At 42.6% G+C, this 16,311-nt stretch overlaps 1 protein-coding gene across 1 annotated transcript in view; it reads right to left on the reverse strand.

Moving 5' to 3' along the window:
- DARS1 (aspartyl-tRNA synthetase 1) overlaps positions 1–16,311 on the reverse strand; it is a gene marked incomplete in the record, with an annotated part of 1,501,614 nt that overhangs the window by 1,373,697 nt on the left and 111,606 nt on the right. Inside the window, 1 exon segment of the mRNA XM_044074962.1 lies at positions 6,551–6,644. Within this exon segment, the coding sequence (XP_043930897.1) occupies positions 6,551–6,644 (94 nt within the window).

The raw sequence follows: 16,311 nt of genomic DNA on the forward strand, positions 1-16,311 counted from the left end.
CCCTCTCCTCCTACCATCCAACACTACACTCTGTGAGAGATGCAGTTATCTAGCCAAACTGGAGGTAAAGCACTCTCCAACCAAGACTTAACTTGACAGTCATGAGGAGAAGGTAAACATTTGCACCACACCACACTCATAACATAGTCTCACTAAATCTACACCACCAAAATCCACAAATAGTAATACAAAAACATTTGCGGAGGCTCTCAATAATAATCTGTCTAAGCAACAGAGACCTCCAAAGCAGAAACGCAAGCAACCTCCATCCCCCAACACAACCCAAATGACACATAGCCCCACAGACTCAGTGTGCCACTCAACCACAGCCAATAAGGCAAAACAACGCACCTATAGTCAGGCACACTGATGTCCCACTCACCAGGCTAAACAAGGAGAAGGTTACTGTCAGCTGTCTGTCAGGTGCCAGGATCCGCCACATAACCCACGCACTCAGGTCATTCCACAACAAGTACAAATATGACTCTGTCATTGTCCATGTTGGTGTGAATGACCGGAGACGTACCTCCCTGGACTACATGAAAAGAGACATGGAAGAGCTGTCCGATCTTGTAGCCCAGGCAGGTATGACCCTAGCCCTGAGTAGCATTCTGCCATCGCCCAGAATGATACCGCAGTACAAGGACAAATGATTGACTTCAACAATTGGCTAAGCTTCTGGTGTCATTCTAAGGGGATCCAGTATCTTTCTGCTTGGGATGACATGGTCGACAGACCACAATGCTTTGCCACAGATGGCCTGCACCTGTCGCCCCTGGGATTCCTGATACTGGCTAAGGCTCTTGCTGCCCCTATAGTGCCTTTTTTAGGCAAGGTTCAAATAACAAATTCACCACTGTAACAGGAACAGGCAAGCAAAAACTGAGGGTAATGCTAGTCAATGCTAGAAGTCCAAATCTCAAAATGCATTCACTCGAGGCACTCCTTAAAATGGAGAACACTGACATCTGTGCAAAGACAGACCTGGTTCAAGGCTCCAGAGAGCACTCCTGCACTTCCAGGCTATAACTCATACCACACTTTTCGGCCATCTAACCTGGACCAAAACACCAAAGGTGGAGGTGTATCCATATTCATTAAGGATATCCACACCACCAGGCTAGTTGCTCAGCATAATGCATCAGAGGTTATCCAAGTGCAACTAACTCTGGGCAAAACTGCAATCCAAATTGTAGCTTGCTACAGATCCCCCACCATGCCCCAGGATTCTCATTCCTCTTTTCTTGATGTGCTGGAAAATATTAGGGTTCAACCAAACACCCTAATAATGGGTGACTTCAACTACCCCACCATTAACTGGAAAACTACTCGTGTACCAACTCCTTAGCTCAACACTTTCTGGAATTCATAAACTCCAATGCCCTGGATCAACTTATCCCAACAGGGGCAACAATATCATAGACCTAGTCATTACCTGAAGTCAACTCCTCATTGGTCTGATCAGACCATAAGCTAATCACCCTTGATATCCACATCCCGCCCCCGCCCCCCATTAAGGAAACCACGGTAAAAGATTTCTCCAAAGCCAACTGTACAACAGAAGGAAGAAACTGTTGCAAAAGACGGTAAAATCCCATGAGTAGAAGAGCTCCCTGGTCAGCCTCAGTAAGAAGCTGAGATCCCTTATAAGATCCTCCAAAGCTAGCTACGAAAACAAAATTGCCACTAATTCTAAGGACAACCACAAAGCATTCTATAGCTATGTCAAGAATCTCAATGGCAACACCGAGATCTGCTCTGAGTTACAGCACAAAGGTGCGAAAATTACAGAACCAACTGATATTGCCAACATCCTGGCAGATAGGTTCAGTGCTAACTTTACCCTCCCCCCCACTCCCTAAACGGCCCATATCTATATAGGAAGAATGCAGAGTCCCTGTAATCACAACTACGCAGGTAAAAGCTGCACTCTCTAAAGCCAAAAACACAGCATGCATGGAACCGGACAACATCCCAGGCTGAGTTTTACACGAACTTCAAAACGAACTGGCTCCCCACTTAAGCACCATGTTCAATAATAGCCTCGCATCAGGCTTTGTGCCCACTGAATGGCGTACAGCAACAGTTATCCCACTCCACAAAGAGGGAGCCACCACTGATCCTGGGAACTATCGACCTATTAGCCTGACGAGCCTGGTCTGCAAGGCCATGGAACGTATTATCATGGAACTTATAAACAAAGACATCGGTAACCTCCAAACTCTGGATCCCATCCAGTTCGGGTTTGTGAAAGGCAGATCATGCCTCCTGAACCTGATCGACTTCTTTGAGGCAGTCACCAAAGCCGTAGATGAAGGTAAGGTGGTTCACACAGCCTATCTTGACCTTGCCAAGGCTTTCGACACCATCCCCATTTCTGGAATTATAGCTAAACTCACTAAACTAGGTATAAATCCCTACGTCAGATGGGTTGCCAACTGGCTCACTGACAGAACCCACACTGTAAAAGTTGCAGACTCCAAATCTGACCTCAAAGCGGTGACAAGTGGAGTACCACAGGGTTCCTTCCTGGAACCTCTACTGTTTGCTATCTACTTCTCTGAAGTACAGGCTAACACAGAAGGCCTCTGGCTAACGAAGTTCACAGATGACTGCAAACTCGGAGCCATAGTCAAGCCCCCAAACGATGTGGACATCCTACAGAAGGGCCTCGCTGAGACAGATGCCTGGAGTCAGAGCCATGGCCTCAGGCTCAATGCCAAAAAGTGCAGTGTCATCCCCTTTGGTAAAAACTCTGTACCCATGAACTACCACATAGGTAGCAGGTGGGAGGTTGGCATAATGGTTAAGGTGTTTACCTTACAAACATAAAGTGCAGGGTTTGATTCTCACATGGGGTAATGGGCTAGGCTGAAAATGGCCCACAAGGGCAGTTAGCCTAGTACTAATCTATGAACCTAATCTAAGAATCTATAGGCAGCAATCTACTTAACACCGAATGTGTGATAAGAGACCTTGGGACCCAGGTGGACAGTAGTCTCTCCCTTGACAGTCACATCGCCACAGTAGTCAGGAAGTCCTTCTACATGGCACACCTCATCATAAAAAGGGTTCTCATCCAGGAAAAAAAAGGTCATTGTTCCCCTCTACTCGACACTCATTAGACCCATTATAGAGTACAACGTCCCTTTTGGAATGTACCTCACAAGACATCTGCAGCAGCTGGAAAGGCCACAGAAGTACCTCACACAGAGGATTACTGGCCTCAAACAAATGCTTTACACTGACCGCCTCAAAAAACTCCAGCTTTACTCTGTAGAATATCGCCTACTCCGAGGTGATCTCTGCCTAACATATAAAGCTATGTCAAACCCAGAGCTGTTGGACATGCTACACCTAAAGAAATCCCATTCCCTCCGAGCTACACGCTCTAGGGACCTAAACCTTGTCACCACAATAAAACACACAATAAACAGGACACGCTGGAGGGAGAGATTCCTGTCCCAGAGACTTCCCATACTCTGGAACAGGCTACCCATCTATGTCAAGCAAAGTTCTTCATTAGCACTCTTAATGAGTGGATGGGAAATCGGAAATACACCCCGGGGATCACTTCTGTCTCTCTGCTCGACAGTGGCACAGGAAAATAACTTTCTTGGGTGGCGTATGCCAGAGAACCTTGTTGGCTAGGCTTACGTAGGCCCTTGCGCAGATAGCCTAGTACCTACCTATGAACTGGAAAAAGCCGAAAGAAGAAGAATACTCTATTAGTGGTCTGATGAGGGTCAGGTACAGTGGAGTTATAACATCCCTTGACCTGGATGCTATGCCCTTGCTTATGGAGGTGCACTATGTAGAAGGCTTTTCTTACCACTCTGAAAACTTGGTAGTCAAAGTTAAGATTACTATCAACCTGTATTCCCAAGTCTTGCATGACTAGGTTGGAACTCGGGGGGGGGGGGGGGGATTCTGTCAGTATTGTAATTTGTAGGGAATTCCATTTCGCCAAAGGGAATAATAAATGCATTTTTTTGCATTTAGTTTTACACCATGGCTTTGGCAGCAATCATTTGTTTGTGTCAGCCTTTCTTGTAATATTTTCACATTGTTGGGGGACTCAGTGATTGCTCCCAGTTTGCAATCATCAGCAAACTTGGTGAGCCAAAGGCAGTCTACTATGGTCTGGACTTCTGAGAAATAAACGCCTAACAGTAAGGGGCCCAGCACATACCCTTGAGGAACTCCACTGGTGACCGGTCTACTGGTGGAAGACGCAATCTATCATGCAAATTAGACGATAATGAGGTCTTACTTCATTGTTGCTAGCATGATCCTGAATCACAAATGGGCACATGGCACTGTAATGGTCTTTCTAGTGTGAGCCATAAGGCTCATACTAGGAACTTAAATAATTCCTGGAAGTATTTATTCTAGTAAACAAGTTTTAAATATCTATATTTATATATACATATTTGTGTATTTATGTAGATATAAACATGTGTGTGTGTCTAAATGTAGATATAAACATGTGTCTAAATGTATATATAAACATGTGTGTGTCTAAATGTGTGTGTGTATATATATATATATATACATATATATATATACACATATATATATATATATATATATATATATAAAAAAACAAACACACACAAACATGCAAACGTGCATATTGTATATGAAATTAAGTTTATTTTTTTATCCTTTTAGCTTGCATATCCTAACCTCAACCTTCCTACTGACTGTGAGAGGTCATCTACTGCTGACTTGTCTTTTCCTTTATCTTTTTATAACCAAGTTATTATGCCATTATTTCGGTTTTTTACATATATGCACTTATTATGCATTAGTTTAAAATGATTTTATTGTATGGGAATTTTTTCATTTAATTTGGATAAGTATTCAGTCCTGTGATTTTTATGGACATGTCTTATTTCATTATTAATGATTTATAATTTAGAAGCAGATTATAACTCAGAGTTTAAAGTTGCTGATCGTTTTAATTTTAGATAGTACACTAAGCTGTAAATTACACTCGATGTATACTGGGCACTTGATAACTCTAAATTTTACTATTTGCTAATATTTAGCATATGCAATATCTATTTGAGAAGCATAGTTGATTTACGAGAAACACAACACGGCTCAGTAGGCGGAATTTTAGTTTTGTTTATAAGCTCCGCCTTGTTCGATGCTATCATCAGCGGACATGCTTTGCCCTTACACGCTGTAATGTAATAAGCGATTTTAAAAATAATTTGACAAGTTTTTATTTAATTGACACAGGAACATCTTTGTTTATATTCAATGCACTAATCATTTGCCTTTATTGATGTTTTGCTCATTCATTTATCCATATTTGCATGGTTTATTATTTTCTAATTAGGAGTAATGTTGTTTTAAGGTTGTTATGGTTTTTTCTAATGGAATAATGCACTTGTATTTGATAGGCTCAATGTATTCAATTGTGTAGTATAAAATAACTTCTTTGTAACCCTGTGGTTGTCTGATGAAGGCGGGTTATTTGAACCTGCCGAAAGCGCTTACCATTATCTGGATTTTATATTTTTCGTATCGTTTGTGGAGTATTAAAGCTGTGTTTCCAGCCCTCCTATTGTGTGCTGTCCGTTCCTTCAGTACTTTTCCTTTATCTGGCCTAACCCCCCCCCCTTCTGCATGTGTACTGCAGTTGAACATACTAATCCCTGGAATGAGAAGAGTGTTATCACTCACTTTCACCCTCAACGAGGGTGCGCACAAACACATACCTCCTTTGCCCTTGTAGCTTAAGACCCCCTGCCATGCTGAGTGCAAGTGGAGCTCATGTATTGGGCTTTCCTCTAAGGATGGCCAAGCTGGCATTGTCCACCACAGACCCGCACTCACTCTCAAAGTTAAGCCTGCTGTTCAAAACTATGGCACATAAGGACTCTAATCTCTGTGCATCATGAGACCAAAAACACACATGCTTCAATGCGGCTTACGATTCAAATTTCAGCATTCTTTGAAGTGGCAATTTAATGAGACAGATGACATCTCTAAGAAACAGTCCTAACCATGCACTTACACCCTGTTACAGTTTGCTTACAGTGTTAAATCAAGAAGTTTGATGAATTCTGGTAAACGAAAGCTGACCTTTTCTGGCCATCTTCTGACACCACACCAGGAACAAAATAATTCAATTCTCATCCAGGGTATAATTCTGCACACCAGAGCAGAGCAATCAGACTTTGAGACTTGCATATTTTGTAGTTCATAGGTTCATAGGTTAGTACTAAGCTAACTGCTCTTGCAAGCCATTTTAAGCCTAGCCAATTATCCCTTGTGAGACTCAAACCCTGCACCTTGTGTTTGCAAGGCAAACACCTTAACCATTAAGCCACCTTTCCAACTGATTTTCCTCTCGATAATAGCAAGGAAAGCACAATGATTCTCCTTTAACATGTACAAAAAGCAAAAACATTGTATTACTTAATAAATGCGTTTTTTTTTGCTTCACTGCTCCATGAAACCTAGCAGTTTAGCACTATCAAGTTTTTCACTGATGTGTTCACACTTTGCAGTTACTTAAGGGTTAAATGCCCACCTTGGCCTGCTTTTCTGCTTTCTTGGCAGCTTTCTCAGCCTCCTTTTGTTGTTTCTTGAGGGCTTTCTTTGACTGCGTCTGTTCATCCACAGCACTACAATAGAGAGAAACAAGAACAGATGTTAAATAATGTTAAACAACAGTTCAAAACATAAAAAAAAAATATTATGAGTGACCTTGTCACTTCCACTTCCACATTTATTTCTAACACTTCCTTTAGGAAGTCTTTCAGTTAGTGGGAACCAATATTCATGTTCACATCAATAATCTGTAGAGGTCAGTGTAATTAATGGAATACCAACATAATAGACATTCAGAATCAAAGCTACTGTTTTTTACTGGTCATGTGAAGATAAACAGGAAGTCTAAAGAAGCACATTCTTACCGATAACCTGACAAAAAACAAAGGATATTTCTGTTAACACTCGTTCCACACAAACAAAAGCATATTCAGGATTCTGTGTTTAGAATATTTCATACAGACCACATCCTCTCATTCACTAGGAAAGCTACCCTCCGAAAGCAAAACTTCAGAAAAACCTAGAAGTCTTGGAACACTATCTGTTGTTCAGCAGCACTATTTTGACACCAGTAGATTTTTTAACATGTACTGTATTCTCCATTTATCATTCCTAGTCAGGGTCAGTTGTCATTTTTCATATATGTGTGTGTGTGTGTGCGTACACACACACACACTCACTGGATACAAAAAGTGTATGCACCCCTGTTAAAATACCATGTTTTTGTGATATAAAAAATGAGACCACAATAAATAATTTCAAAACTTTTCCCACCTTTAATGTGACCTATAACCTGTACAATTCAATTGAAAAACAAACAAATCTGTTGGGGGGGGGGGGTATAAAAATTGTACAATAAGCTGGTTGCATAAGGGAAACTAATCACACACTGTATACACACACACACACACACACACACACACACACACACACACACACACACACAAATAATTAGAGCAACAGAAGTAGTCTCCATTTTGCTACGGGTTTTTATTTCTCCTGTTAATCTGCATCTAGTTTCCTGTCAGTTTGTGGTACTTTCAGAACTCATTCTAAGATTTGCCTGCAAACCTAAATCCTTCCCATTTACAGGCCTACGTCATAAGTGATCCACTTATATGCACAGCCATATAAAACGAGACACATAAGGACTGTGTGCTCTACTTAGTATGCCTGTTTCACTACAGATCACATAAAATGAAATTCCCAGATCCAATTCGGTTTACACTGCTCCACCCCCATCTCTCAAAAGAACTGTTTGTTAATCTCGTACATTCTCGAATTCTGTTTGTTACTGCTTTGGATCATAATATTAACTTCAGGAAGGTTGCTTAAGTCATCCATCAATGACTGCTTGACAATTCCATTTCCAAAATTGGGAAACACAAAGTTATGTCCATTAGTGTATACACGCTTGCACCCACACATCATCACAGCAACACCTCTACTCTTCGCTTTGTGGGCTATTCACTAGGTCATCCAAATGTGTCTTAGTACATTCTCCCTGCCTCTCACAGCACATACAATGAGCAGCCTGCCCTTCCCCTAGAGACAAGGAAGATAGCATCGGCCACTCATTCCCACCTTCCCTCACTGGCTCTTTTACATCTGGGCTGCCATACAAACCCAGATTCACTGACCTGTAGTAAGGGCTTTACCCTTCTATGCCATACATCCATCTTCAGACACAAAACAAATCTTGCTGGACTTTTGAGGGACTGGTAGCATGTTTAGATGGTGATGACAACAGTAGTGCGACTGCTATATGAATCTACTTCTACATTAAGCTTCAACTCCTCCACCAGCTTCTTAAGATGCTTTTTGAAAATGTCTGGTTCCTTGGCAGACTAACCCAACCAGTATGCATTAACTAGGGGAAACTTCATAAAGGACAGACCATCACAGGCAGACTCTGAAGACTGATGTGAAGTCACAGCAGGTTCTCCCGACTCCACATCAAAGGGCGACATACACCCTGTAGATAAACACTTCGCAAACTACAGAAAGTGAATGCAGATCCATAACTCTTGCCCTCCTTAGAAGGAAATGTGGTAAATTCAAGACATTTCTTGCCCCTCTTCTCTCTTTTTTAAATAATTTTTTCAGGGGTGTAAGATGATGATGCTATAGACAGGTGGGCTAGCATTGCTTCCTCTCAGTGTCCAGCTGCATTTCTGTCTGTGTGCACCAAGGACTTGTTCATGGGAGATTACTAGGCTAACAGCTTAACAGCCCTTACAAGCTGAGCCAGGATAACCCAATTTTACCAAATATGTGGCCCCTAGGGGCAAGATGATGGCATAGGTTTGTGCATATTTTACAGATTGACTTGGAGATTTTAAGTGTGACAAATCACCAGGGGCATGGACAGGGGCAGTCTGGTTAAAGAAAACATAAGTTGAGTGTTGCAGATGATGATGCTCGAAATTGAGGCAACCCAGAAGAGGTCTGGTATACAGCTCCTCTAAGAACAGTTAGACAATCACCTGAAAAACTGTTCGATGACAACTGGTCATGATCAACTACATAATCCTCTTAACCAGCACTTTCAAAATATTCCAACAATGTTTTATGAAAAGGCACACCCTTATGCGTAGCTTGGCTCATCCATAACCCCTTAAGTACACATATCAACTCCACAAGGATGTTAACCATGGGAAAAAGAGGAAGAACCTGCAAATGTGAAAATATCTGCCACAGGAACACCTACCATGATGTCTCATTCAATCATTGAGAATTATGATCAAGAAGCAGCAACACTGCAAAAACAAAACTAGAAAGATAATGAAGATAATGATGATAATTTACAGGCCAACAGCATGCAAAACCATCCTAGTACCCCTAATACCTGGCAAATGTGGGATTTAAAACAATACCTGGAAAAAAAGCTGCTTATGTCTTCTCCAAATGTTGCCAGATGACAACACGTTTGACACAATTCTCCAAGCAGGCACAGTAGACAACTAAATAAGCCAGAAATAAATCCCTGTCTCACCTACTGAATTTCCAACTGCCTCACATATAGGATGCAGATAATCAAAATAGGGGAAGTTACCTCCACAAAGACAACAGTCAGTGAAGTCCCCAGGCCCTCTCCTTTCTGACATCTACTCTTCTGAAATAAAAGCCAGTACTAAATGACTCTGGCTGACAGTTTGCAGATAATTGTAAGGTAGGAGCAGTCACTGAATACACAAATGACTTGGCTATCCTACAGGAAGGTTTGTCTGAAATACACAACTGGTGTAAAAATCATGGGTCTGAAACTACATGACAAAAACTGCATTACTGTATACTTTGGGAAGTCATCTACCCCAGGAAAACTACCACACTAACAAAACTACCCTAACAGTTGGCCCAGTTGTTCAGGATTTGAAAACTTATCTGGACAGTGACCTAACTTTTACCAACATATGTCTACTGTTATAAGAAATACCTTATATAGAAACAGCTTATAAACAAAGGGACCGTCTCTAGATCTAGGTATATCATTAGTCAGCCCTCATTAGGCCAATCATTGAATATAATGCCCCTTTGGCATGTATCTGTCCAGACACATGCAACAACTGTAATGCCCACAGATACATTACTAAAAGGATGCAAGGCCTAAACAACACCTCCTACATGTGGGACATGTATATTTCACAAAGGATACCAGTGCTGTGGAACAGACTCCCCATCCACATAAACTAAAGTTTATCCCGGTTTATTTTCAAACTCAACTTAGATCTATGGATGGGAAACAGAAAATTTCCCCAAGGACTACCCCCTGTACTAAGGGACAGAGGGAGCTCCTAAATGCTTTATCCCATGCATGAGTCCCCTAAAAATTATCTATGGTATGATCCCAGTTATTCTCATTAGGTATAATATACAATTGTATACTAGGACATGGATAACGCCAATCTATAAACAAATGAGATTTTTAAGAGTACAAAAAGTTATATTAGCGAGGATAAAAATGGACCGCTAAAGCAGCTAGCCTAGAACTTATCTATGAACCTATGAACTACACACAGCCTCTGAGGGCTATCTAGACCTAGTAACTCCTCAACTGTACTTAACTTTTAGGCTGGTGGTCGAAGAAAGTAGACCAACAATAGCTGATACTACTGCACAAACAAGTGGGCTACTATACAGCTTTACTGCAACAGGTGTTGGATCCACTAATAAAATATGTATCTGTGTAGGTGAATTAAGCAGGACCAACTGTACTTGGACAGACATGGACCAAATTACCCTTATGTTCAGCAAATGGTCGTCATCAGAAAATAAGGAAAGCATATGAGAGCTGTTATCTGCTGCAGCAACTTTGTCCCCATATGCTGGGGTTGTTGTTATTCAGGACTTGGACCCAGACCTGCACCCTATCATGCATGTGTCAGGAGGACAGGGCATAATCTTTGCTCATCTCACAATAAACATGCCTCCTAATATGACCGTCAGTGCTCTTAACTTTAAAGCAAAAGTTGCAGAGGTTGTATTTCTGAGTCATAAAAATAGAATTCCCCCAACTTCACTTCAGTCTTTGGTCTAGCAGATGATGTTGTACGAGGTGGGGGGGGGGGGGTGATCTACTTTTTATGTGGATTATTTTAGTTTGCTTTTTCAGCAAGTTTCACTAAATGATTTTCCCCTTGTTCTTTTGTGGGCAGGTTTTAATTTCTTGCACACAGAAAACCTTCTGGTATTGTGGAAGCACCCAGACAAAACAGGTACTTAAAATGGGTGTCCTGTTATTTGTGAAGAGCAGGGCAAACTTCCTGACCGTCTGGAAATGAAGGAGACTTGGCAATATAACCTAAAACAAAACAAAAAAAAAGACAATTTCTAAGAAAAAAGTACAGTTTTGTACCTACCATAAATGTAGATGTTCGAAGATCCACATTGCTGCAGTCCTTACTCTTGGGGTAGTCCGCTGTCCTCGGTCGGCCCGAATATCAAAGTATAAGGCTGACGTCGGTCAAGGCGCATTTGACTGACATCAGGACGTCAGGGTACAAATGCGCATGACCGACGTCATATCCTCAGTCTTTTCTTGCCCCAGATGTCAGAAGACCCTAAAAATAAAGGTCAAAACCAAAATACAGCAAACAACCAACCAACCACCCTTGCACTAATTATATGTACAATATATACAATATACACAAAATGTACAACCCAACCCACACAACCACCTCTAACTGCAGAGGGGAAGGAGGGAGGGTAAATTGGACTGCAGCAATGTGGATCTTCGAACATCTACATTTATGGTAGGTACAAAACTGTACTATGTTCTTCATCTCACATTGCTGCAGTCCTTACTCTTGGGTAGAATCCCAAAGCAGAGGTAAGGGAGGATGGCTAAACTACAAAGAAGCAGGAGCTGCCAGAATGCCCTGCAAATCAGCAGTGGCAAAACCAGCCCTGGATTTAGAGTAAAGTGGCAGGTGATAATGCCTAGAGAAGGTATGCACTGAACTCCAAGTAGCTGCCTCCAAAATATCCTTGGTTGCCACTCCCCTCAAAAAAGCTGTCGAAGTGGCAGTAGCCCTAGTGGAATGAGGCCTAATCCCAGCTGGAATATCCTTGCCATGATGGGAATAACAGAAAGCAATGCAAAACCCAATCCACTTAGAAATAGTTTGTTTTGACACAGGCTTGCCCTGAGAACTCAAAGCAAAAGAAACAAACAATTGCTGAGACTGCCTGAACCCTTTAGTTCTGTCCAAATAATAACGCAACTGCCTGTGTACATCTAAAGTGTGCAAAATCTTTTCCCCTTTATTTTGGGGATTTGCATAAAAGTAGGCAAATGAATAGTTTGGTTTAAAGCCACACTAGAAACCACCTTAGGCATAAAGGAAGGATTAGTACGTAATGATACCCTATCCTTATGGAAAATCAAAAAGGCTCAACTGCCATAAGGGCCTGCAATTCAGAAACCCTTCTTGCAGAGGTAATGGCCAACAAAAGCAGTCTTCCATGACAAATATTTTAACTCAGAAGTAGCTGCAGGCTCAAAAGGTTGTAGAGTGAGTTTCTCCAACACAAAATTGAGATCCCAAGCAGGAGTAGGAGCTCTTCGTGGGGTCTTATATTCTTTGCCCCTCTAAGAAATTGCTTGAACAAAGGATGAGAAAACAATGGTGGGTCGCAATCATAGTGAGCTGAAATTGCTGCAGCATGAACTTTAATAGAAGAGAAAGACAAACCTTTGTCTAGTAACTCAGTAAGATATTGAAGAGCCACACACAAATTAGGCTCAGAAACATCAAAATCTTTGCTGCACTCCAAAATAAAAATCTCTTCCATTTGTCTGCGTACACTTTCCTTGTACTAGGCCTTCTAGCTTCCAAAATAACATTCAAAACTTGCTGAGGAAGTGGAGGCCCACTATGGTTCAAAACAGAATATGCCAGGCTGTTGGGTGCAGAGAGTGAAGTTTGACATTGAGCAAATGGCTGTCCTCCTGTGACAACAGGTGTGGAATCGAAGGCAAAGGCCATGGAGGCTTCCGTACCAGACTTCTCAGTAATGGGTACCAGTGCTGTCGAGGCCAATCTGGAGCTATTAAAATCATCCTTGGCTTGTCCTGTCTGACCTTTAGAAGTACCTTTGGGAGGAGAGGCAGAGGTGGAAAGGCATACACATGAAGATTGCTCCAATTGAAAGAAAGAGCATCCACTCTCCAAGCTGTGGGATGAAACCTTTTTGTGCAAAACTTTGGCAGCTGATGGTTTAGTGGAGAAGCGAACAGATCTATGTTTGGAGTTCCCCATGACACTGTCAATTTCTGAAATACATGAGGATCCAGTTTCCACTCGTGGGGATCCATAATTCGTCTGCTCAACACATCTGCTAAGGAGTTCTGTGCTCCTGGCAGAAACCTTGCCTGAAGATTGAGCTGTAAACTGAGAGCAGTCTCCCACAAAATCATTGCTTGCCTGCATAGAGGATAAGAATGCGTTCCCCCTTGCTTGTTGATGTACCACATGACAGTTGTGTTGTCTGTTAGAATCAACACCTGCCCTGGAAGAAGTAATTCCTTGAAAGCCATTAATGCAAACTGGACTGCTAACATCTCCTTCATGTTGATATGCAGATGTTGTAGTCTGGCAGGCCACTTGTCTTGTATCCACTTTCCATTCAGATGAGCTCCCCAAGCTTTGTCTGAGGCATCTGTCTTTAAAATCTGACTCGCCTCTGGCCGGGTCACAGAGAGTCCCTTGTTTAGGTGACATTCCTGAGCCCACCACAAAATTCCTTTTGAATGCAAGGTATTATTTGAATGACAGTGTCCAGATCCTGGCAGTGCTGTGTCCATACATTTTTGAGATACCATTGTAGCTTCCTCATATGCAGTTTGGCATTGGGAAGCACCAGAATACAAGATGCCATGAACCCTAAGGCTTGAAGGACTGTCCTTGCAGTCAGCCCGGACTGATGAGATAGTTGATGGAAGTAAAGGGAAAGACTCTTTTGTTTGTCCGGGGTTAAGAAGGCCATCTGGGATGCTGTATTCAGTCTCACACCCAGAAAGCACATGTCCTGAGAGGGTACTAGACTGGACTTTATTTCGTTCACAGAATACCCTAGGCATCTTAGCACTGCTATCACATATTCCAAATGATGAAGAAGCTCTTCCCTTTCTTGAGCCAGAATCAGGCAGTCGTCCAAATAAGGATAGATCTGTATTCCTTTTAGCCTGAAGAAAGCTATCACTGGAGCCAGAACTTTCGTGAACACTCTGGGCACAGTAGATAAGCCAAAGGGCAATGCAGAGAACTGATAGTGAGAAGTCCCAGCTCAGCAGATACTTCCTGCAACTTAGTCTGATAGGAACATGAAGGTAAGCCTCCTTGAGATCCAAAGTTACCATCCAATAATCTTTGCCCAGCAGAGGTAAAAGCTGCTGCAAAGTCAACATTTTGAACTTGGGAATGTCCAGATAAGTGTTGAGGATAGATAAATCCAAAATTGGTCTCCACGTGTTCCCCTTCTTTGGTACTAGGAACAGGCGAGAATAAAATCCTAGGCCCACTTCTGGCATAGGGACCGGCTGTATGGCCCCTATTTGGAGCAACAGAGAAACTTGCTTGTGCGCCTCTAGTCTTTGTTGAGGAGGAACGTCTGGCATGCCTTTGAAAGGAGGCAAGGTATGGAAATAAAACCTGTAGCCGTGGTGTATGATATCCAATACCCATCTGTCTTGGGTAATTAAATTCCAATTTTCTTTGAAAAGTGCCAACCTTCCTCCCAAAGGTGCTGCCAGGCGAGAAGGCTCTGGCAGCTGAAAAGGTAGGTCATTGGGTCTGTTTACGAAAGGACTGACCCCTGCCCTCACCGAAGACTGTGCAGGAGAACTCCCTGTTCTAGGCCTGAAAGAGCCCTGAGCTCTGCCCCTACCACGTCTAGATCTACCCCTAGACTGGGAATCATAAGAAGGATCGTCCACCCCTTAGTAGGCCAATTTCTACTAAACTTTGGAGGCTGGACCTGCAAAAATCTTTAACAGTCTGCATAGACTTAGCCTTGTCTTCCATTTTCTTTAAAACTGCCTCAACAGGAGAACCAAACAACACGTCAGATTGCAAAGGAGCATCTAAAATCCTTGTTTTAACATGGTCAGACAAATTCTGATCCCTCAGCCAGGCGTGCCTGCGAAGAACTGACCCAGTGGCAGCCACCCTAGGCGAGGCCTGTACAGCATCAAAACCACATTGCAAAGAATGCTTACCCACCTGTTCAGAAACATGTACTAAATCTTGCAACTCTTTACAATCAATACCTTCTGCCAGAGCATCAACCTTAGACTTTAATTGTGAAAGGAGATAGTTTTGGTATTTCAACATGTGAAACTGGCAATTCAAAGCCCTCATAGCAAGAGTGGAAGAAGTATAAACTTTCTTTCCCCATCTATCCAAGGCCCTGGCCTCTTTGTCTGCAGGAACCGGATTCTTTACAACAGAAGCCTTAACACCTTTAGGCCCCTGGCTAACAGTTTCTGGGTCTGCCCTAGGACTCTTAAAAGAAACTTATGAGCTTCAGGCACCCTGTAATACCTATCCGGTTTAACAGGAGCAGGAGGCAAAGAATCAGGATTAAGAGAAGCCTCTGCAAAAACATCTTCCACTACATCCAAAACAGGAGGTATAGCCAAAGGCCTATGCTGGGGTAAAAACAAAAATTCCCTAAGCCTTTTCCTGGAATCAGAGAAGTCCTGACCTTCCCACTTAAAATGCTCCCTCATGGAGTGAAGAGTTTCTGAAAAAGAAAAATCCTCAGGAGGAGAAGCAGAAGGAGTAGAATCATCCACATCAGAATCAGAATAAGGAGAGTACTCCTGCAAGTCTTCAGCCGAAGACTCTGAAACATCTGAAGCCTGCTCAAAACTCCCTAACTCAGGCTCCACCCTAGGTCTCTTATCCGGAGGGGGCATAGAACCCCTAATCAAAGTAATCAAATCTTCTGCCATTTTAAGCATATGCTTCTTGGGCACAGTTCCTGAAGAACTAGGGGTAACACCAACTGAAGCTAAACCTGGCCTGCCCCTGGGAGAAGCCTTTGAAACAGAAGGAGAGGGCCTAGCCACCCTAGGAAGGGAGGGGAGTATAGTAACCTGAGAAGACCCTCAGCCTGACCTGCCTCCTGAGAGGCCACATCTTGCAATAATAAGGCCTCACCCTGGGAACACAAAGAAACCTCCGGTGGAGCCACCGGCTCCACCGACACCTCTAAAGAACCGGCGTCCGGTACAGA

This window comes from Protopterus annectens, chromosome 6.part0 (genome assembly GCF_019279795.1).
Source record: "Protopterus annectens isolate FY-2018-M chromosome 6.part0, PAN1.0, whole genome shotgun sequence".
NCBI classification, from domain to species: Eukaryota; Metazoa; Chordata; order Ceratodontiformes; family Protopteridae; genus Protopterus; species Protopterus annectens.